Source organism: Mesocricetus auratus, unplaced genomic scaffold, assembly GCF_017639785.1.
Source record: "Mesocricetus auratus isolate SY011 unplaced genomic scaffold, BCM_Maur_2.0 Super-Scaffold_100676, whole genome shotgun sequence".
Lineage (NCBI taxonomy): Eukaryota > Metazoa > Chordata > Mammalia > Rodentia > Cricetidae > Mesocricetus > Mesocricetus auratus.
In genome coordinates this window covers 154,757,664-154,783,240 of record NW_024429266.1, presented here as the reverse complement: position 1 = coordinate 154,783,240, position 25,577 = coordinate 154,757,664, and the positions used below count along the sequence as shown (strand labels likewise).

The 25,577-nt window shown below is 42.5% G+C and overlaps 1 protein-coding gene across 19 annotated transcripts in view; it reads left to right on the top strand.

The window, feature by feature from the left end:
- The window catches only part of Magi1 (membrane associated guanylate kinase, WW and PDZ domain containing 1), a 612,472-nt gene that overhangs the window by 541,024 nt on the left and 45,871 nt on the right, over positions 1–25,577 (top strand). For all 19 annotated transcript variants that reach the window (XM_040737556.1, XM_040737555.1, XM_040737552.1 and 16 more), the window contains 2 exons: positions 56–238; positions 1,305–1,925. In XM_040737556.1, coding sequence (XP_040593490.1) covers positions 56–238; positions 1,305–1,925 — 804 coding nt within the window. The remainder of the gene's footprint in view (positions 1–55; positions 239–1,304; positions 1,926–25,577) is intronic.

The following is a 25,577-nucleotide window of genomic DNA, read 5'->3' as shown; positions in this document are numbered from 1 at the left end:
ACAGGTATACTCATGACGAATTTCCTTATCTTTTTCTCCTTCTAATCTAAACCAGGCAAACCTTTTTTTACAAGAAACCCTTCTGAGTTGAAAGGCAAGTTCATTCACACGAAGCTACGGAAAAGCAGCCGTGGCTTTGGCTTCACAGTGGTTGGAGGGGACGAACCTGATGAGTTCCTGCAGATCAAGAGCCTCGTCCTAGATGGTCCTGCTGCACTGGATGGCAAGATGGAGACAGGTGAGTCCACATGGCCATAGCATGCTCCAGGTGGTGAGGCCTTTGCTCACATCTGAACAGGACAGACAGCACCATGATCCCTTTATATGTGTCCTTTATATACCTTGCAATGAGCTAGATCCCCCTGTTACAACACCCCCTCCCTAGTTCCAAAACCTTTGAAAGTACTTTGACTTTAGGGACCTGTTAAGGTGCTATTGCATATAGTAAAATAGTAACTTATTGAAAATGCAGATCCATTTGAATAAATGAATTCTAAACTCAGAACCCCAGTATTCTTTCAATGAGTATTAATTATATTGAGAGAAGACACTGGATGTTAAAAGAAAGCTTTATTATTAGTTAAAATATCCAATCTGGTTTTGGCCGGTGGATGTCCCACCTCCACCCTATTTCACTCAACTTCATATTGAAGTTACAGAAGAACTAAAATTCTGCTTTCACCCTCATTAGGATTTTGGATGGGCCTTAGAACTACAAAAGATAGGTCAGTAAGAGGAAAGCATAGATATTCCCTTAAGATTAGTTGAAAACCAGGTCTAATGGCACTCGTTTGTGACACTCAGAGATCTATGGAAAAAGACCACAAACTGAAGGCCAGTCTGGGCTGTATAGTGAGACCTTGACTTGGAAACTGCCTCTCTAAATACAAAGAATGAGTCGGATGTAACACAGGACCCTCAAAAGTAAATGGAAGCCCAAAGATACTATTCAGCACGTGGTGCGGTGAGCAGGTTTGGGCTAGCATAGTGAAGTGAATAGAGGAGTAGGGAAGTGACTGGGAAGTTAAGGTCAGTGCGCATCAGCTTCCCCTGGCCTTGGTTTCTTATCCATAGTAAGGAGAATATACTGAAATAAGACTGCTACTTCTTGTGTGGGAAGAACATTGTCTATGTGGATTTCTCAAGAGGAATAAAAGAAAGGTCCTCTTTGAAGCCTCTTTAGCTCAAGATAGGCCTGCACTGAGTGATGAATCTCAGGTGGAGGTTCTGAACATTACGTGAATGTGATTGTAGCAGTATTTTTTGGTGCTGTTGTTTGACCTCCAAACTCTTGCATTTTACAGGGGATGTCATTGTCAGCGTGAATGACACCTGTGTTTTGGGGCACACACATGCTCAAGTTGTAAAAATCTTCCAGTCCATTCCTATTGGTGCCAGTGTGGACCTTGAACTCTGCAGAGGTTATCCATTGCCTTTTGACCCGGATGACCCTAATACAAGTTTAGTGACCTCGGTGGCCATCTTGGACAAAGAACCGATTATTGTAAATGGACAAGAGACCTATGATTCACCAGCGAGCCACAGTAGTAAAACAGGAAAAATCAGCAACATGAAGGATGCCAGGCCAAGCAGCCCTGCAGATGTGGCTTCCAGCAGTCCTCATGGTTATCCCAATGATACGGTCTCTTTGGCTTCCTCCATAGCCACTCAGCCAGAGCTGATAACTGTTCACATAGTAAAAGGGCCAATGGGCTTTGGCTTTACGATTGCAGATAGTCCCGGAGGGGGTGGCCAAAGAGTGAAACAGATTGTTGACAGTCCCCGCTGCAGAGGACTCAAAGAAGGAGATCTTATCGTGGAAGTGAATAAGAAGAATGTGCAGGCCCTGACACACAACCAAGTCGTGGACATGCTGATTGAGTGTCCAAAGGGAAGTGAGGTCACGCTGTTGGTGCAGCGAGGAGGTACGTAGGTTGATTTTGTTCTTTGCTTTTGAAATCTGAAGTGCATTGGTTGGCTTACTAGTCTAACTATTTGAGAGTTGTTTTGTTTTCATGTTTAAAGATGTGTTGTTCTTTTCTTCCTTTTTGAGCCACTACAAGTTGAACATAGGGCCTTCAGCATGCTAGGTGAGCACGGTGCCACCAGGCTGTATCCCCAGCCCTGGATCGCTTCACTAACATATCTGAAAACACTCTGCAAATGTCTTCGGTTTGCTTTAGACACTCTTCAAAGTAAAGTTTATAAATTATGTTGCATATGTAAAATTAGAGTGATTCTGTAAAACAAATCACAGTGTCTTTTAAAAAAACAAGTAAGATTTCTCTTTTAAGACTCCTAACCTGGCCTTCAAGATGTACTCTCGAGTCCACTCTTCCAACCTCAGTTATTACTATTCTGCTACGCCCACTGGAATTCAGCCACGCTGCTTTGTCCTTTCCTGCCTCAGGACCTTTCTATTTCTGTGACCCATTTCCTCACTTATATATCACATTATCTAAATTAACCACTGACATAAGCACAACATTTCTCCTGTATATCTGTCTATATTGTGATAGCCTTTATCAATATTAGTTATTATCATTGCTTTCTCTTTCACTGGAACACAAGTTCAGTAAGCCAGCACAAACATCTGCACATTGTTGTTTGTTAACCCCGCTACTGAGCACACCTGACTCCTTTTAGAGTAACGTCATAGAACTCATATCATCTTAGTCTTAACGTTAAGCTTCCTTCTTTCTTCTTGCCTAAGCCTCCCATTTTCTCACCAGCACTCCCCGTATTTCTTAATGTGAAATTCAATACTCAGTATGGAAATGTCTCACTCCTGGGGTGCAAACTTGTAACTAGTTGTAGCTTATTGTTCACAGGAGGCCTGAGATTGTTCCCTGCATCCTCCTCAGCATGACATTTCATGTATAGAATACATGAGCCCTTGGAAATGATCAGTTATCAAACGTGGCTTCCTTGCAACAAAGCTGCTCATTTGAAGCTGCATATTATGTGATCGAAGTGGTTAGGGTCATTGAAGGAAACCCAGAACACGGCAAAACTGTTGAGTCGGTTAGAGTGTTCTAACGTTTGGGAGCAGTCATCAAAACCATTGTGCAGGAGGGGTGTGGGGTGCACAATGATCCCAGCACTTGGGAAGCAGAGGCAGGAGGATCTCTGTGAGTTCAAGGCTAGTATGGTCTACAAAGTGAGTTCTAGGACAGTGAGAGGTGCATAGTGAGACCCTGTCTAACATTTAAAACAAACAAATATCATTGTGCAGACCCATGTACAGTCCAGTACATTCAAGGTCTCTTCTGGTCTCAGACCACTTCGTACCCAGAAAGTTGATCCCTAAAAGTGACCTTGGTTCATGTAGACAAACTGGTGATTTGTAGAGTGCTCTCATACATACATGCACCTCTTGTCTTTACCATTTCCTTGGGATGTAGGAAAGTAGCAGCTCCTAGTAGAAGTGATTTGTTCACCTCATTTCTGGTTCTACTGTCCTAGTCTAGTACTCTGCCCGCTTATCTCTGAACAACACTGATTTTGCATACTTGTCTGGCTGGTCAAGCAGGCATCTCTCTGATCCAAGTCCTATGGATTTTACAGCCAGTCTCCTCTCTAGCTATTTTAATCCTTCTTTCTGTTGAGTGTGTTGTGTACTGGGCTTTTCTATTATTAGATTCACTTTTAAGGGTACCAAAAATTAGTTTTGCGATCATCTACTAACTCAATTCATAATGCATTTGCCTAAAATAGCCAAGAGTTGATGATAGAAATATATATACCCCTTCATGTTAACTGAGTATATCTTTTCTTAATTCCTGAGACTGTCTTTCTGTTGATGCTATTACATTTTATGACATTCATATGGGAAGATCCTGAATATATTGCCTCATTAGTCAACATCTACATGGTTTACTCTGCAACCTGAGTAATTTAAAATCACTGTAACAGCGACAGTCTGTAAAGTACACCATATACCCTGTGTTTGATTTATGTGTAGGATAGGAAGTTTGTACATCTGCAGTTGGCAGGCCATTACCAGCTACTATTAATCTTTCTCAAAAGCATAAAAATATATTTGGTTGTGCCACACATTAGTTGTTTGCATCGAGGCTGACATTTATTCATCCCTCTGTGTGGTGGGGGTGTAAGGAGAATGCTTGATGAAGAAACAGGACAGCAGCTGGCTGAGATGAGGAAGTGAGCGGTCAGTTCACTGACTGCTCGTGAATCTCATTTCTGTCATAGTTTCTGGTAGACAGATTGATTTTCTCATTAAATCCACATCATCCATGATGCTCAGACATCCATGGTGGAAGGTTGGAGTTTCATATACCTTCTAAAATAGGTTTGGATGTTTGTAGCATCTGTTTTCATTCCTAAGTCCCATGTTCATTCTTATGGTTGTCCTTGTCGATTTGGTTCAGTTTACTTTTTATTTTTAGTATTTTTATGTCTGTTACCTCCTTTCCATCCGTAGGGAAATAAGGCAGAGGGTGAAATAGCATTTGTTAATTTCTGGGTCAGTTTCTGGGGTCTGGCTTAGATTTGCTAAGGTTGTTCCCCCCAGGCTGACTAACTGGGGCTGTCACAGGTTGTCCCTAGTCACTCAACTAGACCCCCTTCCTGCTGTTGCTCCTGCTCTGGGATTTGTCTGTAAGGCACAACCCTCCTTCGTGTGCTGTCCTCTCAGGCACATCCTTCCTCCCTCCTCCCTCTGCCATCCAAACATGAGACTGCTTTCTTTGGCACGATTTAAAATGGTATCAGCATTTGCAGTCAGCAGTCTGCTTCCCAGTGCCAGTGTGAATCTACAGGCTTTCTTGAGTTTGGAAAGTCATGCTAGCCAGTGGTTAACTAATAGTGTTTGACATGTACTAAAGAACTTGTCCTATACAGGTTTTCCCATGTTTAATGGGAGCACTTCATATGTATTCTGCATAGCACCTATGCCCCATGGTGTACAAAACTTTGCTTGCTTAGCTAATGCACACCGCTGTGCTTCACTTTCGGAAATGATTTTGTGTTGACTTGAGGAAGTTTGTTTTGTGACAGTGTTTTGTGAATGTGGAGAATGTATGCTGTGCTTTGGAGGGAAAGCATCTATTAGAACGAGAGCTGAACTGGGTCTGTCAGGACCGAGCAGGCCTCTGGGTTAAACTGTGTCCTTATGCTTTTACCTCTTGCCATGCTATTCATTTCCTCATCCAAAAAAGAAAAAGAACATTTTTAACTAGAGGATCTTTGGGCTTCCATTTCATGAAAAGAATGATTCCACTGTTGTGCAGAAAAGACAGTTGAGTTGGAACCAGAGGGAGAACATTTGAATTGAACCTGGCTCCTGCCATCACTGTGTGAGCTTTTAGGCAAGTCTCTCGCCTCTTCTTAGCTTAGCTCAGAATGTAACAAAAGAGAGTGATTCTTGCCTTGACTATATGATGTAGATAACTAAGAGGTAGCTGCTGGTGGTCCATCCATGGTGTTTTACTAATATTGCCAGTTAGCAGAAGTAATTGCTAAAGTTGGTTGGGCTGTTTTTTTTATTAACAACCAAGAAAAGAAAAAAGGAAAAGCAAAGCAAAGATGATCTCTAGCCAGAACTCATAGTCTTAATATCATTCTATCTCTCTGTGTTTTGTTTTAGAAGCTCCATTGTTCGTTGTTAGGTAAGTAGCCAGTGTTGTAAATGAAACCAGGCTCCTACCCTGTAAGCCCTTTTAGCTTTAACTCCTTCTCATATACTTTGTGTGTGGGGGGGGAGTTAAGTTCATAAAGCTAAATTGAGTTTAAGTTTTGAATATTTTTCTAATAGATTTTTCTCAGTTTGTCGGTGATTAGGATCAAGCCAAGGTCTCTTTCTTGGTTGGGTATGTTCTCTCCTGCTAAGCCATATCTTTCCCACTTAAGCTTCTGTAAGCAGATGTTCCCATCTTTCCTAAGAGACATTTCAACTTCCACCTTCTGCACTCTTCTGCTTCAGACTCTGAAGTCCTTAATCTTGGGTGAAGGTCATGACTAGCTTCTAGTAATGACAACAATAATGGAAGGGATGTCTGCTCCACAGTATATTTGAACCATATCATATACAGAGGTTTTTTGTCTAGCCACTAAGGTATCTTTTAGGATCCAATTCTTAAGTACTGAAATTTTAGGATTCCCAGAAGGTGGGAATCTATGTCTTTTTTCTTATACCACAGGTGCTTTACAGTAAACTGCCTCATCTACAGGTCACAGAAAAATATACCCATATAGCTGGGTCAGACATGTTACCATGGTACAGCCATACACATTCAAACACAGACATGCATTAAACCTAGTGGCACCTCAGTTTTGCAGCCAAACTGGAATTAGTGTTTAAGTACAGAGTTCCTCTTAAGTGTGATCCTCTGTAAAATGAAGGTGCCTATTTACTGACTCCTGCAATAGGAAAGGAAATGTGGAGGATTGGGGTAGGGGTAAGAGAGAACGGCAGCTGAATTTGAGTAGTACAGAGCAAAGCAGGGATTCCTGGTTCTGTTGGGGACGCATGCAGCTTTATGTAACTCAGGAATAAACTGACACTGTGTCAGGCACCATCCTTAACGTTCTGCATACACTTGACATGGAATCCCTGGAACCCTCTGAAAATGGTGCAATGTTAATTCTGTTTTAGGAGAAGTTGAGATCTCAAGAGTGTCGTGTTTTCACCAAATTGTATACCTGGCTACGATTTGAACCAAAAATCTGGGCTCCAGAGATTGTGCTTAAACATTATGCTGAAAAGCCTTTTGGCATAAAAAAAAAAGAAAGAAAGTAGAAGAAACCACTCTGGTAGCAGAACTGTTTCTATGTATAGAAACTATCCCACTAGCATAGTTGTTGAGAAATTATTTTATATGTAGAAAGATGAATAATTCTGAAGTCCACAAGCAAATTGATACCAACTTAATTCTCATCAAAGTCACTGATAATATTTATTTCATTAAATCATCCAAACAGGCAAAGTGGTAATCTCAAGTTCAATCATCTAAGCCACAGTATTAGTGTCAGAGTCTGAGTGTGTGTAAGTATGTGCCTTTGTGTGTGCCTGTGTGTGTATGTGTACAAGTATGCTCATATATGTGTATCTATGTGTATGTTTATGTGTGTATATGTGCCTGTGTATGTGTGCTTCTATGTATGTGTGTATGTGAGAGAGAGAGACAGAGACAGAGAGAGAGAGAGAATGTAAGTATGTGCCTCTGTGTGTGTGGGGGGGGGGGGAGTCTATGTGTCTCTCTGTGTGTGTTTCTTCTGAAATGATACAAAACCATCATAATTAGGACCACAGTGTGCTGTCTGCCTGATAGTTAAACTGGGTGATCAGGCGCCTCTCTTTGCCCTCTGGTCTTGGACTGAAGAATGAATTGCAAATTGCACCACTTAAGTGTTTGACTGCCAGAATGTCTCACACTGAGCTGGAAGTCCCTGGGAAGGGAAATTCAGATTGCTTATAGAGTGATATCCTAATAGAGTTGAGTACTACATGTCTCTCAAATGCTGCCCCTTTCCCTTCTTAGATAGCCAGGTTCAGGATATCACCTGATATCATCTCATCCCTCTCTGGCCTCTGCCTGGCACCCTTATGGCACTTGGCTTTGTACTGGCCTCAGAAGAGGACTCAGTGCTCCTGCACCTACTCTGTCTAGAGTGGATTAAAGTTAAGTCAAGGCCCTTTTCACATCCAAATGGCTTCCCATCATTCAGTATAAACTCCAGCCTCATGTCAAGCCCTGTCATGTGATATTCCTTCTCAGCTCTTTCTTCTCCTACAGAACCTCAGGACTCTATTCCTCACATCCTCTGGCCTCTGCTCTGGGATACTATCATATAAAGTGAAATAGCATAACTCACTGTCCCTCCCTGTTCTCTGGGGTTTAGAGGTTTTTAATTCCTAGTGTTTAGACAGTGTCTTCTCCTTTATCCTTAGGGTATACACTCCAAGCGTATACTTCAGTGGATGCCTTGAAGCATGGAATATGTATATTATTATATATATTAAAGATTACTTTGTTAAACACAAAAGAAACCAATAATAGCCAATAATAATGAATAATTAGAACAATATACATGCCTCTCTTGTCAGCATACAATTCAATACCTATGACTTGTTTATTTCTATAAATTTCAAGTTATTATTTTCAGACTTTGAGTGACACAACCCTCAGAAAGTATCACCTCAGGTAAGGGACAGGCTCCTTGTACTTACTTAGGGTCTCCATGAAAGCCAGAACTTAGTCACTACTCTATTCTATTATCTGAATTAGAGCCCAGGGTATGAGAGTTATTCAGAAAAGTCACATGGATTAATGACTCTTCCTTAAGGAACCTGTGCTTGTGCTTGGGTATGTCATAGTTTCTACAGCTCTTCTTTGAGAAGCCTACACCCACACTCACAGATGTGCCTTCCTTTCTTCTGAGCATCTCTTTCTCTTAATTCTCATGATTAAACCTATATGTAACTACCTTTATTAAATCCCAACTCTGGTTCACTAAGTGGGGGGGGAAGCCACAAAAACAATCACATGTATTGAATGAGCAAATGAGATACACCAGGCTGTGTTTCCTGAACAGCGCTCCTTAGCCGAACTTCCTGAGAGGTGATTACTGAAGGGACAGCTAAAGGAAAGGACCAACACCAAACACCGTGCAGAAGACCAGTGGTAACATCTGGATCTGAACCCATTTCTATTTGTTTGCACAGCCTGAGTGCTCTCAGGACTGCCACAAGGACAGAGAATTGTAATCAAGTGCGTCTGTAAGCCAAGATGCCAAAGACTCAATTGGATATATTGGTATTACTGCCTTACACAATAAAAAGAACTCCACTAACTACGAAGTCATCTTCACTCAGATTTTTCCTTCTGTTCCAAGGTATACAGTTAAGAGAAATGATAAAATAAAGGGTATTCAACACCTCACTTCTGGGATAAAATAAACTCTATACCCAAGGAACACTTCTGCAGTGACTGACTATAGGATTCACTGGCTTGATTCTTGACTGCTGAGTCATCTCTCTAGCCCCTCAACCAGCTTTCATATACAGCCCAGGACCACCTGCCCTGGGATGGCCATTGCTCACAGTAGGCTGTGCCCTCTCACATCAGTCAATAATAAGAAAATTCTTCTCATACACATGGCTACCAGCCAATCTGATCTAGGCTATTCCTCAATCAAAACTCCCTCTTCTCAGGTGACTCGTGGCTAATCCAAGTTGATTGTAAAAACTAACCATGTCAGGGATTTATTGACAAAATTTAAACTATACCCAACTAGACTGAAAGATGGCTCAGCAGATAAAGGCGTTTGCTGCCAACCTGAGTACAGTCCCTGGGTCCCACATAATGAAATGAGAGAGCTGACTCCTGCCACTTGTCCTCTGACCTACATACTCACACATACTGGAGCACACATGCATGCTCATGTCCACATATGTCCATATACACACACAAATAAAGGTTAAAATTAAGAACAAACTGGAATGCTAGCTCACTGGCTAAGAGCAATTTCTGCTCTTGCAGAAGACCTAGGTTCAATTTGCAGCACCCACATAGTGGCTCAAAACCATCTGTAACTCCAGTTCCATGTGACGCATTGCCCTTGCCTGCACTGGCTACTGCATGCATGTGTGCACATACATGTACTCAAACACACATGCACATAAAACAATTTTCTTTTTTACTTAAAACATTACAGGCATTGGTGGCACCTACCTTTAATTCCAGCAGTTAGGAAACAGAGGTAGGCAGGTTTCTCTCTGAGTTCCAGTCCAGTCTGGTCTACAAAGTGAGATTTACGTTTAAAATAAATAACAGCTAAAATTCTTGCATATAAAATCTACGTGATATGCTACCTAAGCTATAAACAGTGTACAGTTTGTTAGAACTCCATTGAAAGGGGAAGCTGTTGACATCTTCTCTGATGTATTGATGAGCATGGTATCTCCGACTGACGTTACAGCCTACTGAGGGGGTTTGGGTTTGGCAGCACTACTGGAAAGTTGGGGACTTGTTGGAGCCTGATTCCTTCAAGGCTGTGAGAAGTTGTTCAAGGTAAAATTAGCAAACTTCTTGCACTTCCGTGGTGCTAAGCAGGATAGCTTTCACGTTTGCTATTAAGGAGCCTTCTGGCCTTTATTAGTAATGCAGTTTGAAGTTGTTATTTTGGTTTATTGCCATGGCTTAAAGTCATCAAGGATTTTATTTTGGAATTCTTCATAAAATGTTAGGTCACATTTGCATTTGAGATGACTTACACCAAGATAGGAGATAAATACAAAAATGTTTCTATTTTGGTTGTGCTTCATTATATAATGCATAAGAATTGCTCCTTGTTTTCATGTCTTGAGGAATTCTGTCTTCTTTAATTATATTTTGTCTTAATTTTTAAATCTAAGCATATTGCTTATTTGCTGAAACATTTATAGGCAGTGTCAGATGTAATTGGACAATTAGAGTTTATTCCTTTATATTATTTTTTAAATATTTATTATATTGCATGATATGTCTGGCTATTTTTGCATATGTATATATGCCTGTGCACATGTTCAGTCCAGGCCCAAGTCAACCTTGGGCGTTATTCCTTAGGAACTGTTCAGCTTTGTTCTTGGTCTCCCGTGGGCCTAGAGTTCACCTGAGTAGGTTTGGCCAGTTAGCCAATGAGCCTGGGGGTCTTCTGTCTTCACTTACCCAGAACTGGGATTATAAGTGTGTGTTACCATGACTGGCTTTTTCACATGACTTGTGGGAACTGAACTCAGGTCTCATGCTTGGCCTTTCCAACTGAGCTATCTCCTCAGCCCTGTTCCTTTATATTCATAACGCTGAGTCGTTGACATGCCTTGAACAAATCGTTTTTTTCCTATAAGCAAGTGCCTCATAACCCTTGAAGGTAAATATAATATCCCAAACGTATGCACATTATTTATTATAAATGTGTATGAGATTTATTATTCTCATTGAAAAGTAGTGGCATCCCCTGGCCTTTCTGGAAGAATGGTAGCATTTCATTGGTTAGGCTGACAGCAGTAAAATTACTATTCTGTGCTGCTACTCACAAAACTGCCTGTGAATGGTAAAGACAATGATTTGTTGTCTCTTTGGGGAGGGGACAAATTTATTCACATTATGTGCCTGGCATTGCATAGACACAGGGAGCGGAACAGAATCATTTGCAAAGAAAACAGAAAAAGACTTGATTTTGTGAAGTTTTTGTTCTGGGAAAGGTGCAAAGGGGCAAAAACCCTCAGATGAACAGGAAGGTGTCAGGCGGCGGAGAGCGCTGGGAAGAGGTCAAAGCATGGGATGGGCATTGTGGGGGGAGTCGGGAAGGATGACTCCTCTATGTTAGCTGACAAAACCCAAGAACCACCGGAAGGAAGGAAGAAATGGAAAGGAGGGCAGTGTGGCTGGGGACAACAAGCACTGAGAGTCACAGTCAAGGTCAGGGCTGGGACTTGGAATGTCTGTTCACAGCGATGTCCAGTTTTGCCCAGTGGAAAGAAACGCTTATGCTATCATTGGCAGACAGTCCCTCTGGCAAAAGAGTGCATTAGAGGAATAGGAGAGATAGGAGCAGATAGGGTTGGCAGCGCAAAGTGACAACAGTTAAGACCAAGGGAGATGAGTCATGGGCTGTTAAGGAGTATGGCATGACACGGTAGGTTGAGATTGACAAATTTGTGTAAAAAGCAAGCTAGTAACTATTTTAGACTTTGTGGGCCTTATGGCCTCTGTATTTTCACCACTCATCTGCCCTGTACCAGGTAGCATGCAAATGTGTGGCTCGTTTATGTTCTAAAAAACGCATGATGTGCCCTACTGTTCTAGTTTCAATCTGTTGTAACAAATTCCATGACCGAAAGCAACTTAAGGGAGGAAAGGATTTGTTTGGCCTTTCAGGTCGCAGTCCCATCATTGAGGGAAGCCAGAACAGGAACTCAAGTGGGAACTTGAAGGTAGGCCTGCTTAGTATGCCACATATGTACCACTCATAAGCAAGGAACTCCTTGCAGGCAGGAAGTACTGCAGAAACCATGAAAGAATGCTGCTTGTGGCAAACCCATGCTTACCTAGCTTCCTGTGCAGCCGGGACTGCCTCACTCCAGGAATGGGGCTGCCAACAGTGGTACAGGCCCTCCTCCATCAGTTAACAATCAAGATGGTCACCCATAGGTATACCCACAGGTCAGTCTGATCTGAGTGTTCCCTCAATTGAGACTCCCTTCTTGGATGACTTCAGGCTGTGCCAAGTTGACAGTCAAATCTCCGTAGAATATTTACATGCTCCAGTTTCACTGATCCCAGTTAAAAGAGGGAAAAGAGGCAGTAGTGGCACACGCACTTGGGCAGAGGCAGGCAAATCTCTGTGAGTTCAAGGCCAGCCTGGTCTACAAAGTGGGTTTCAGGACAGCTATACTGACACAGAGAAACCGTGTCTTGGGAAAAGGAAGGGGAATAGAAAAGCCAAAAATGATTCCTGAATTTCCCATCTGTGTCTAGTACTTGCCTAGATTTGGATACTAGAAGAAGAGTGGGCAGAGTCATGCTGTGGAGTCAAGAGTTCCTTTTTAGACTTGTTCATTGTGAAATGTCCCATCAGTGTCCAAGTACAGCAGGAATGCCTGCTCTTGTCTGGAATATGGGCAGAAGAAATATAAATGTATGGGCCATTATTAAATCAATGAATATTCTACAGATGGTTAGGTATGAACTATTACTATACTAGACATGAAATCAATATATTGGCTATGACAATTTTTTAAATTTATTTTTATTTTTATGTGCATTGATGTTTTGCCTGCATATATGTCTGTGTGTGGATGCCAGATCTGCTGGAAGTTACAGACAGCAGTGAACTGCCATGTGGGTGCTGGGAATTGAACTCAGGTCCTCTAGAAGAACAGCCAGTGCTCTTAACCACTGAACCATTTCTCCAGCCCTGACAATTTTTATTTTAAGTGAAAGAGAATATAAACTTATCAGAGTATATGGAAAGTTAGGTACTTTTTCACAGAACATTATGTACATGTTTGAACACACCCGTATATACATGCAAATGTATATGTGGATGACTGTGTTATATAAATGTGTTTCTCATTATGGATCAGACACACAACTTTTCATATACATGAAGACAGTCTTTGTACCCTGGGTCTGACTGAGGTTATTTAGGAAAAGATTAAAATAATAAAGAAGGGGTCAAAATAGAAGCCTGGGAGCCTGTTACCCTTCAAGGTCTGGCTGAGCAAAGGAAGGTGCCAGCAAGAACAGAATCGGTGTGCAAAGGGAAAAGAATGGGAAAATTAAAACTGGGTATTTCAGAATCCAGAATGGAGACATGTCCACGGGGTCCCAGCAGCAGTAGTGGCATCAGGAAGTAGAGACATACATGAAGGTACAGTGCTGCCTGTGGCGTGCAGAGCCCCTGAGCACATGGGAAGCCTTCTACACAAAGCTGTGAAGTTCTCAGAAGGCAGTCAGCCTGAAGTGAGTGGCGAGGAGCGAGGGAGGTAGAGACTGGGCCAAACTGTCATAAAGTAGAACAGAAGAAAGACAAGCTGAGCGTGAGGAATCACAGGAAGGCACTTCTGTTTGTAGGAGGTGGGAGTGCCTTAAATGCTCATGGGGACAACTTGGAAGATGGGGCTCCTGGTTCTTGGAGAACTGAAAGAAGCCTGTGCTTGCTGCTTGCAGACATACTGTCTGAGGAGGGGCAAGTGGGACCGGCACAGGAGGAAGGCTGGCCTGTAGGGTGACCTGTGTAAACTGTGGAGAAACATAGACTAGATTTGACCATGATTTTTTTCTCCTGAAAGGATTTCATATGCACATTTGGGGTTTGCACTTAATACAACCAATTGAGGTTATATACAGCTGATTTTATTTCTGAGCGGGGGGAGGGGAGCGTGTCACATGTGTATATTTAGGCCAGAGTTCTTCCTTGGTATCGATCCTCAGGAGACATCCACCTTGAAACAACATCTCTCACTGGGAACTGGAACTTTCTGATTAGGATTGGGTGGCCTGCCACTAAGCCCCAGAAACCCACCTCTCTCTGCCTCCCCAACACTGGGTTTACAAGCATATGCTACCCTGTCTGGGTTTTTAGAGGAATGCTTAAGATCAAACCCTGGTCCTTATGGTTGCAAGGCAGGTGCAGTACTGACTAGGCTCTCCTCAAACTCTAGTTTCTACTTACTTTGGTAATTGTCCTAGTAATAATATTTATTATAAACCTCCTAACATGTAACCCCTTCCTGGTCCCATCGAAGACTGAAGATGTTGTGTTTAATTCTGGAATTTGAAGAGTGAAAGCATAGTATGCCTAATCCAATTAAAGGAATCAAGAGCAGCAGGTGAATTTCCCCAGAGCGGCGTGTGTTTTCTCTGTGTGGGGTAGTTTTGGCTGAAATGTGAGTCAGAAAGCCAGGTGTGGTGGCACACACCTTTAGCCTCAGCACTTGGGAGGCAGAGGAAGGTGGATTTCTGTGAGTTTGAGGCCAGTCTGGCCTACAGATCAAGTTCCAGGATAGCCAGTGCTACACAGTGAAACTCTTGGGGTGGGTGGATGGTTCAGAGAGGAGATGATTAGGGAGCCTATATGGGTGACAGTGAGCAAATGCAGAGTCCCTGATGCTGCACTGTGACACATGAGCCAAGTAATTCTTTCCTAAAAGTCCACACCCACATTGTGGGTGGTTAAAAGTGTCCTGGTTAGAGGTCAGGGGTGCAACTGCCTGACAAGATTGTCAGATGTCCCTTAGGCGACAAATTGTCACCTGTGAGAACTGGTGAAGTGGAGCTTTGAAGTCTAGGAAGGAGTTGGAGCTTGGAGCAGGTGGTCCATGGGCAGTATTTGATGGGACGCACTCATCTATTCTGTAGCAGTCTCTTGAAGAATTACTTTAAATTTGGATACAGTTAGCCTAACTGCATCAGTTCCAGTATGCCATGGGCCTGTCATATCATCTCCTCTTCTGTCTGGTTTCACTCTTCTCCATGACTGGTCTGTGGTCCACGAGCAACCCAAAGACTGCATGAAGACATTGATAGGGAGGGGCAGTGAATGGATGTCGTACATGGATGCATAGAGACCTGCTGTTGTCCATTTCCTAGGAATTCCTTAGTGCATTGTCACTATCTCAGAATCCTAACAAGTATTATTTCCTGTGTTTTTATTAATATAGGTTGTTTTAACAAAAACCCAATACCTGTGAACTTTTTCTCTCAGTTTTTTCTCCTTTATTCAGTTCTATGTGAAGATTAACTTTTATCAGCAACTTTGGATGTTATGTCCTATATTAAAAGTGTATAGTATAGAAGAAAAGGAATGCCATAATAGCTTCTTCCTCCTCATTAAAGGAAGGAGTAACTTCCTGTTCCTGATTTTGAACATTCAGAAAGATGTATGAGACAGTTTGCTCTGTGAAATACTCTTTTCCTTTATTCCATCGAGGTAAACCTCACATTAGCTAGCAGCATATTACATTAAGAATTTGCTGCAACGAGGGCCTACATGGGTTGGCACCAGGTCCTCTTTGCATATACTATGGCTTCCAGTTTAGTGTTTTTATGGGATTCCTAAGTGTGCAAAGGAGTAAGTCTCTGTTTCTCATGCTTTTTCCTTGGTTCTTTTCCTTCTGTTTATTTTGTCCAATTCTGGTATGCTGGAGTTTTTGTTGTTGTTGTTGTTTTATCTTATTATATTATATTTTATTATCCCTTAGAAGCCTGTTCTTTTTCCCTACTGAGAGACAGAAAGGGGTCTGCATCCAGAGCGGATGGGAGGAACGAGGAGGTGTAGCAGGGGGTGGGAGGAGCATAATCAGGATATATTATATGAGAAAAAAACTATTTTCAGTAAAAGGGGAAAAAAGAACAGAGGTAATAAAAAAAAGAAAAGAACTTGCTGGAATGCTTCCTGAGTCTTCCCATTGTCACTGACAGGTGTAAGCGTGGTCTCCAACTTGTGTGTTGCTCTGTATTTGTTTATAATCATGCTCAGATATTAATCACAGTCCCCATCTGTGAACATAAGTCTTTAGATTTCTTAGTAGAATCATGTCTTCAAAAATAGCATTGGCACCTTAGAATGTGCCTTTTTGGTGCCTAGTTGTTACCTGGGTTTGTTTCTGATTCCTTATTATAATATTGTTGTGTTTTTAATTTTCTTATTTGCTTTTCTTGCCGCATAGAATAAACACTACTCTAATTCATCCAGCAAACTTCAAAACTGTGCTAATCTGTCATGAACGATGACGTGGAAGTACTTGTTCACGTCTTCCCTTCTTCACCTTCTAGAATTCTCACTGGTACATTACCTTAGCCATCAACAGTTCTGCACTATTTTGTGAGCTCCATTTTTAGAGAAAGATTGTTCAGAGGATCGTTTTTCACAGCCACAGCTTAGCAGCCATTAGGAAGTTGCCTTAGAGTGAAAAGGCCCTGCAGTAGGAGGAAATGCCTTCATGCCCCTGTGTAGTGGTCTGCTGACCTCATTCAGCACCCTGAGTTTTTAATTAGACTTCTACTTTGTCCGTTGATCTGGTCATTGATCCTGGCATGATAAACCCTGTAAAATCTATATTTAAAAAAAAAAAAGACTTTCCTCTAGTTGGCATGAACACCAAATCAGTTTAATAAAAATCATTTGGAGATAGAACTGTCTGTCCTCTTTTAGATTTTTTGTTGCTGTTTCTAAATTTAAAAATGGATTATGTTCTCTAGTGACTTTTGCAGTAGATACCACCTACCAAAGTGACAGATGATTGCGTTAAAAATAACAACACTGCCCATGAATTAGCAGAATTCCGGGTTTGTGGAATTAGTCTGCTTTGGTAAAGTGATTTTTGCTTAACAGCCTGGCAAGCTGAAGGAGGAGAAAGGTTGGTTTTCAAGTGAGGCCTTGATACCAGTAACATCTCCCATGCCCCAGCTGTTACAGTCGGTGTCTGCAGATGTGTAGGCTGCCTGCCTCCTCAAGGACCGAGGCAAATTCTGAGAGCCAGGTTTAGGTTTCCTTCCATACCCATTTGTGTTTGCTTTTTGCAATTTCTGTGTTATACACTTTAAAATGCAAATGGCATCAGTTTCTCTGTTATCTTTTGTTGTTGTTGAACTTGGGAAGAAAATACTTAATTTCTCAATCTCTTATTTCTTATTTGTCTCTTGTACCTCCTCAGTAATGGAAGTAATGCCTTGTCCAGTTGTGACAGCTCCCTGTGACAGTTGCCAGTAGCTGAGGCTCAGCCTGTGCCAGGCTTAGGCAGTGTTTTTGAACTTCCTAGTTGTTATCTGAAATATGGGTAGAACGGCACCCTCCTGTGTGGTAACCAGGATGGAACTGACACAGGCTTGTCACATGCTCAGCCCACCAGTGGAAGTGGAGGGCTGTTACTTTAGCCCTTGCTTTTTTGTATTGGTAGATGGTACTTGGGTTAGAGGAAGAAAGAGCATAGACATGTGCTGCCATTGTACTTTTGATGGTGTGTTTTTCCTGCTGTGGTGGAAGGAGGAAAATCAACACCGAATGGGGAGACGTTTCCCAGTGAAGTCTCCAGTGAGATCTTTGAGTACCTTTGGCCTCCTTTTAAATCGTTCTGAGGATGTTCTCAGTTTGCACAGTAAGGAATTGGCAGCTTATGTTCAGTTGCTCAATTCCGGTTTTCAAAACTGCTGTTTTGTGAAATTTACAATCCAAAGAGCACTGCTGCAGGGTAGAGGCCCCCAAGAAGATGAAGAAGGGACAGGAGAGCATGTGGGTATGTCCGAGGAACTTCCTCCTCTGACCACTGTTTCCAGAGACTCTTAATGTAAGGAGAGCCAGAGTTCCCAGGCCTCGGTTCCATTTGTTACTCTTCTGTATGCCACCCTGACTATGGCATTTGTTGATAACACCCTTTCATGTAGTTCTGTCCTCTTAAAGTTAGTCGGAAAACCCAGGGACTGTCAAATCCAGAAGCAAAAGGGAAAAACAGAATGAGCCGGGCACATGCAGAGTGCTTGAGGATTTCCAAAATACCCATGGCCGGCGCTCTTGTTTTTGTCTTTGTTTTATGTGTAGAAAGAAAGAAGTAGTCTCAGAAGCCTTATAACAGCCCTTAAAAGTCCTTTCTGAGTGTTTGCTAGCATTAAGATCTCCCATCTGCATTAACTGTTAGCCTGACTTGCCAAGAAAAACAACAGGAAATAGCTAGCTTCAGACAGGAGAAAAAGCAAGGGGGCCACAGTGATTACCCTGCACAGTGAGCAGTGGCCTGAATGCTCGCAGGGTCAGCACAGATTTCATTTCCTCCTCCTTGCCATAAACATGGTGCTCCATTCTCTGTCGTGTTCCTGGCTGAAATATTCCATGCAGTGGCCTCGAAGTTCTTGGATCTTTCCTGCATCTTAAATACACTTGACCTATACAAGTTATTTGTAATGAGGCTCACCCAGGGTGGGTGGGACTGTGTGTGTGTGTGTGTGACCTGATGCCGGCCCCTTTATTTCTCCTGTAAGTAAATCCAGTGTGGGGTGTGTGTGTGTGTGTGTGTGTGTGTGTGTGTGTGTGTGTGTGTGTGTTAGAGTGTGTTAGAGTGTGTGGACTCATGCCAGCTCCTATATTTCATCTGTAAGTAAATAAAGTTGGCACAATGAGACTTGACTGGTTGAAACATGAACGGTGTAAGTCCCTTTCCCGAAGCTAGAGTTTGGTTTCTCTATTCATTAGAAATTGACAGAGCCAAGGAAACACCTTCTTCCCCAAACCCCTTAGTAATTCACACACTCACTTAGACCACTTCAGATACTGTTTCATCAAGAGGATTTTGAAGACATTTAATATCTCCACAGGCACAAATGGGGCTTCACATGATATGTCCTTTGCTCTCTGGAAAGTCTGACCCCTGTGTAAGTGGCTTCTTTGGCCTGATTCACAGACTCCTTTAATAATGCAGTGCCACAGGCTCCAGTTGGGGATCGTCTTTCTGTTATTAACCACAACCTGTGCTATCTGAACTACATGAAACTTCTGAAAGTTGGATTTGGTGCGGGAGATGGGAGGGTTGTCCATAGTTGTGGTTAAGCAGTCCCATAATGAAGGCAAATGAAATAGCCATATCCTTACAGAAGACATTGGGAATTTGCCTCCCTGTGGAAAAAAAAGGCAACAACAAAACCATTGTGACAAAAGAGGAAGTGATACCCTCATCAGGCTGTTAGGAGTGCGCCAGAGATGCAGCCGTCTTCCCATTAGCACTTGTGTGAGAGTGACAGGGAGCCACTTGGAGCCTTGCAGCTCCTGTTGTAAGCAAAGATGGGACGCTCTCTTATCTCAAACTGGAAACAGTTCGTGAGAACATATGCATTTCCTGGGGCTGGGAGCTTGTAGGGTTTGAGCTCTGAGAAGCAAGCTCGTTGTTGTTATGGGAAGTCAGGACACAAGGTGGCACAGTAGAACCTTGCTCTGTGCAGAGTGAGGCAGCTCCGAGCTGAGCCGAGCCAGGCGGCTTTACCAGTAAATCAAGAAACAGCAAGGATCGAGAGTTGTTAAATAGGCACCGCAGCAAATGATGACATGAAAGGCCAGGTTGCCCCTCCCAGTTGCCTCATCAGCTTTTCCTGCAGCCCCTGAAATATAGGCTCGCTTCATAAGGTCTGCACATTCACGTACTCGCTGGAAGGGTGTTTACTGACCTGAGGTCCAGCTGTGGTTCTGAAGCTCAGCATAGACAGATTAGGTGGACCAAAGGCAAGAAAGCCAGGACAACAAATAAAGATGTGGGCAAATAAAATTATTTTAGGGAGTGTCGTGGTATCTAGAAACAAGCTGGACTTTGTAGGTCAATTATGATAAAAGGGGTCACTTCCTATTGGCTGGGGGCTTGCATCAATCCTGGGGTCTTCATGTTGAGAAAATGAGACGCTGCCCATGCATCGAGTTTCAAGCTTAGTGTTCCAAGATGGGGGAGCTGCCGGTGAAAATGTCCCGGGAGTAGAAACAAAGAGTTCAGAAGTGCATGGCAACAGGACTAGAACATATGGACAAGGTGACTCAAGCAGAACTGAAATGGACCAAAGGCAGCTCAGATAAAGGAGGACTCGGTGGGATACACAGAAGAGTGTGAGAGTCATTGAACTGATGCTGGGAAGCAAAGAGGCATGTAGCCAAGGGACCGTGTCATTGGATCTGTGCTACACAATGCCATCCCAGGTCTCCATGCATATAATAAATCAAAGGACATGAACAATAAGGCTAAGGGTTCAGTGATGAGGCCTTTGTAGTCATTTAAGGAAGACAAAGCAATGACAGTGGAGATGCTTAGATAGAAGGATACATGGTGGGAGAGATAATGAATGCCCTAGAAGCTGCTCCTTCTTCTGGGTTTGGGTGTCTTGTAAAGATAAAATTCAGATTATTCTACTAGATAGCTTTCTCCATCCCATGCCTTACTTATACTACTAAAAATAAACAATCAGGATAAGAATTGACCCAGAGTCAGCAGTACTGGAGAAAAGGGTCCTGATGTGGATTTCAAAACCCAGAAGTGCCTCAGTACCAATTACAGTGATGACTTTCCCTTGGAGGCCAGTGACCTTAAAATAGGGATACATGCAGCATCCTGTTTTTGGAAGAGGAATTCTTACTGAGTTTTTCTCTCAGTGCACTATTTTGAGCTATTGTTTCATAATCCCCTCCCTTCTTCCTAATACTATTAACAGTCAAACTTTGAAACTCAAAGGGTCTTCTATAGAGTTTCCATTTTGAAACAGCACATCTTGCTAGGCTATTCCCTGGAGAAGGATTGTCCCTGTGCTGTATCATGACAGAAAAGTCTTTTTAAAGTGACAGTTCTTCTTTCCTTATATGAAGACAAGGTGTCACAACTCCTCCTGCTTCTCTGACTCATTACTTCTTTTCCCTACACCCCAATAGAAAGAAAGCCTTCTATCATGTACTGTCAAGGAACAGTTGCAAACCAAATAAATCTGTTTCTACTACTGTGTTTCCAACTCTAAGGGGTCAGCTGTATAGCTTTACATTTGCTTCTTTGACCCCAGTCAGAGAGAGATGTAATTGTATTTTCAGTATGCACAGCTTTTAGTGGACAGTGATTTAGGTACTATGACTTAGAGTAATAACTCAGAGGCGTGTTAAGAAATTTGCCTCACAGAGACTCTCTACCTGTAGAAGAGATCCATCTGCCTAAATTTAATTCATGAACATGCGTTTGAGTTACCATGACAAACTGATCTGTTATTTGCAGATGGTAAGTCTACATTTTCCATGAGGCTATATGAAAATTTCTCTGTAAATTCATTTTATACTGCTTGGACAACTATAGCTTTCATCCCTTCATTGTGGTCTCCTCAACTGCTTACTTGCCCCTGTGCCCTTGACCATGTTGTGTAACACTTGGTGTGACTGTTTTCTCATCTGCAAAGTAATAAGGGTATTAGGACTTTGTCAGAAAGCTACTATAAAGAGAAGTGCATATCCATGCTTGCCAGTTGTTTTTATACACAGGTCTCACTTTTAAAGATGTGTATGTATATATGGTTTTATGTATGTATGTGTGTATGTTTGTATTAGAAATAAGGGGAAAGGCAGATTGTCTACCCTTCGAGTTATAGGTATACTTCATATGTGTTTGTTTTTTTTTTTTTCAACTCACTTGCGTAGTAGGCAAGCCCTCTACTGTTAAGCTACAACCCCAGCCCATACTTCATATGCTTTTGAATGAACTGTAGGAACATCCTCCCATTTCAGTGATATTTTTTTCTCAAGTGACCATTTATTTCTGAAGAATTGCTTGAATGTAGTTCATCCATCCTACCTTGGTCTTTCAGCAGTCCATGGTATTAATGCTTCAAGTCTGTGTCAGTTCAAGGCTTCTGACTTACAGGTGAAAGGCTCTGTAACCATTAGCAATCACCAGTCTTGCAAGCCATTTATTTCTCCTAGGGACATATTTATTAGGCTATATGTACTGTGTAATTGAAGCCAACTTCTCTATAGCTATAAAACCTGTACAACTATATTCTTAATCTTCTTTGTAAGATGCCAGGTGACACAGCATGGAAACTCCTAGATGCTAAGTCCATCCAGCCCTCTTTATTATAAGGGTGATGCTATTTCATAGCAACCATTAGTTGACTTCCCAAGGAAGAATGTCTTCATCTTTCTGGGGCTAGTGGGTCTGGTCCATGTGTTCTTGGCAGCTGACACTGTGTTTGCATTGAAAAATTACTCTGCAGAGTTGATGATGGGTTTTGGCTAGAGGAAAGAGGGGAAGAATCAAACAGTCTAAAGTAGAATAATTTCTCATTTTGTTCTATGGATTTAATTTTGTGATGTATTGTGTCTGTCAGATGCATCAGTGGAAATGTACCCTGGCTTGAGCTTTGCTTTGAATCTATGTTGACATACTTATTTAGCCTGAAACAACCTTGAAAGTCATGATCCTTATTCAGTCAATCATCAGTCATTACATGTTGCTCACAGCTTTTCCCCTGTCCTGTGGGCAAACTCTGACTGTCCCTCGATTCCAGCCCACCCCATTTTACTCCCAATGGAATCAGTCTCTTGTCTCTGTTCTGTATGTCATAGGGTTGCCTTCTATCATGGTGATTTACTTGTTTCTGTTCTGTTATGTCTGGGTTGCCTCCTATCATGGTGGCTCATGCTCATTACTCTGTTAATTTGGGTTTGTGAACAGACTGGGAACATCTCCAGGGCAAAGGTCATACCCCATGTTCCTGGGTCTCCCCAGCCATGCTCTGCTAGGCATATGGCAGAACTCAGTAGATCTTGGATGGATGAATAACCTCTTGCCAGGTTCATTCTTTTGATTCAGGTCTTAGCTAAAATACTGTCTCTTCAGTTTACTCTTTTGTTGAGCAGAGTTTAAAGTATCTGGTCCCAGGCCCTGCCTCTTTGTCATTGTCATCAAAGAAGAGACTTCCCACAAAAATGATCTACTGGGTGGTTGTTTCTCCACAGAGTGAGTGCTGTAAAATGAAGACTTCAGCCTCACTGCTCTAAATCATTTCAACTCATGGCACATAGTAGGGCCTCTATGCACTGTACTTAAACTTGGATGAATCTGACCAGTGTTCTTCCCAGCCCGAGCTCTCTCTGGCATCTAAAGTTTATCTGCATATGTCCCTCTTTACATGGTCTCTATCAAACAAAAGAAAGCAAAAAGCTATTTGGTAAGGAATGGTGTTCATGGTTTGTTTTAAAAGTACTGGTTTTCCCACTCATAATTTCTGCTTGGGTGAAGGAGCCTTGTTCCCAGCTGTCTGTCCTTCCCATTGGACATCTGCAGGTCATTGGTCCCTCTCTCAGATCATCACCATAAACAGGTTGATATGTTACCTAGCAGAAACTGTGTGCACAAAGCAGCATCTTGCTTCTAAATGTTAGTGTCCTTCAATGCAGTCTCTCCCCTCACAATCATTGATTCTTCTTTTAGACTGTTCCAAGAAAAAGGGGGTGTGTTCACTGGTGTGCACAATGGTGACCTAGAATTTGTTGGAATGCTTAAAGAAAGCCAAAGTGTTTGTAGTAGAATGGCCATGTCTGGAGACTCAGTGAAAGACGAGTGGAAGCCATCATGAAGGAAGTGCCAGCCTGTGACATTGTACATTTTTATTATTTGTTAGATCCTATTTGTATGTCACGGTGACTTCAAAATTCACCCTTTCAGCACCGTTTGCCCAATTTTTTTCATTCCATCAGTCAAGAAGAATTGCTTGACACCTCATTTCCTTTAATCCTGGAGCACTGGGGCCATAGAAGCCCTCTGTCCCAGCAACTCCAGGTTCACTCATCGCTGGGCTAAAATGAAATTTCTGCTTAGATTCCCTGGTAGCTCAGCTGAGCACTGCTATTTCTTCAACATTTCATTCTGTCCTTATGGGAAGGACAAACATTTGTCTAGACAACACTATGCGTCAGCCTAACATGGTAGCTTACTGTCTATTTCTAGTGTTCAGAAGTTGAAACAGGAGGTTCATGAGTTCAAAGCCAGCCTGAGATACATAAGAGATACAGAAAGAGAAGAAAAACAAGGACTGATGATGTACACAGCTGGTATAGCACTGACCTGGCATAAATGGGGCCCTGGGTTCAACTCTTAGTGCAAGAAGGGGAGAGTGGTGCTGGGTTCAACTCTTAGTGCAAGAAGGGGAGAGTGGTACTGGGTTCAACTCTTAGTGCAAGAAGGGGAGAGTGGTGCTGGGTTCAACTCTTAGTACAAGAAGGGGAGAGTGGTGCTGGGTTCAACTCTTAGTGCAAGAAGGGGAGAGTGGTGCTGGGTTCAACTCTTAGTACAAGAAGGGGAGAGTGGTGCTGGGTTCAACTCTTAGTGCAAGAAGGGGAGAGTGGTGCTGGGTTCAACTCTTAGTGCAAGAAGGGGAGAGTGGTGCTGGGTTCAACTCTTAGTACAAGAAGGGGAGAGTGGTGCTGGATTCAACTCTTAGTACAAGAAGGGGAGAGTGGTGCTGGGTTCAACTCTTAGTACAAGAAGGGGAGAGTGGTGCTGGGTTCAACTCTTAGTACAAGAAGGGGAGAGTGGTGCTGGGTTCAACTCTTAGTACAAGAAGGGGAGAGTGGTGCTGGGTTCAACTCTTAGTACAAGAAGGGGAGAGTGGTGCTGGGTTCAACTCTTAGTACAAGAAGGGGAGAGTGGTGCTGGGTTCAACTCTTAGTACAAGAAGGGGAGAGTGGTGTACTTGCATCCATTTGAAGGGAAAAAAGTGACTCTTGCAAGTTGCAGAAGTCAACGATAACCCTAGCAATTGTTCTCCAGTGTGCTGTGATCGCCTTACTCTAAAAGGCAATGCAGATTTTTGTTTATTGTAATATCCATGTGTATATGTATGTTCATAAATAAAGCTTTCCTTGTTGCAGAAGATAACATAGGTAGTAAAGGCACCTGGAATCCCATGAGCCAAAGAAAATGCTTCTATGTATGACTTACTTGCTTCCCAGTGCTTGTATACTGTTTCCTGTAAGTTATTTGTGCCCAACCATTATAAAATTTCCTCAAGAATATCATTCTTCTACTTAGTAATGTGAGAGGAGTCTGGGAACAAAGTTTATGGCCTTGGTATTTAATGGGGGAAAGAACACTCCCATTTGTGCTAATGATTGTGTGGCAGTCACTAGCAGATCACTTGCCTTTTGGTTTCTCTGCTGGAAAGTTTAGAAATCCAGGTCCCAGGCTTTTCTCACTGCATGTGTCACACATAGGCTCACACCTTGAGAATACGCCTCCCTGTAAAAGTTTTTCTGGATTCTCTTAGAAGTAGCATTTGCTGCTGCTTGGGTGCTAAGAGCAGATGGCACCATCCATAAATGCTTTCTTCTGCCTCTTCGGGAAACCTTCTTACCTTGAGTGGACCATATGAGCCCATTAAGACAGGTGCTGCTTGTGCCCATATGCCTCACAAGCAATATGTGGCTTGGTTTATAGAAGACAACCTTCCCTCCTGCTGCCACAGAGTGCACAAAGAATGAATTTGCCAAAGCAAACCAGGGCTATGCCATGAAGAAGGAATAACACTGCCTCCTGGAATCTGCCCAGCACGGGTGGTCTGCAGTTTCCT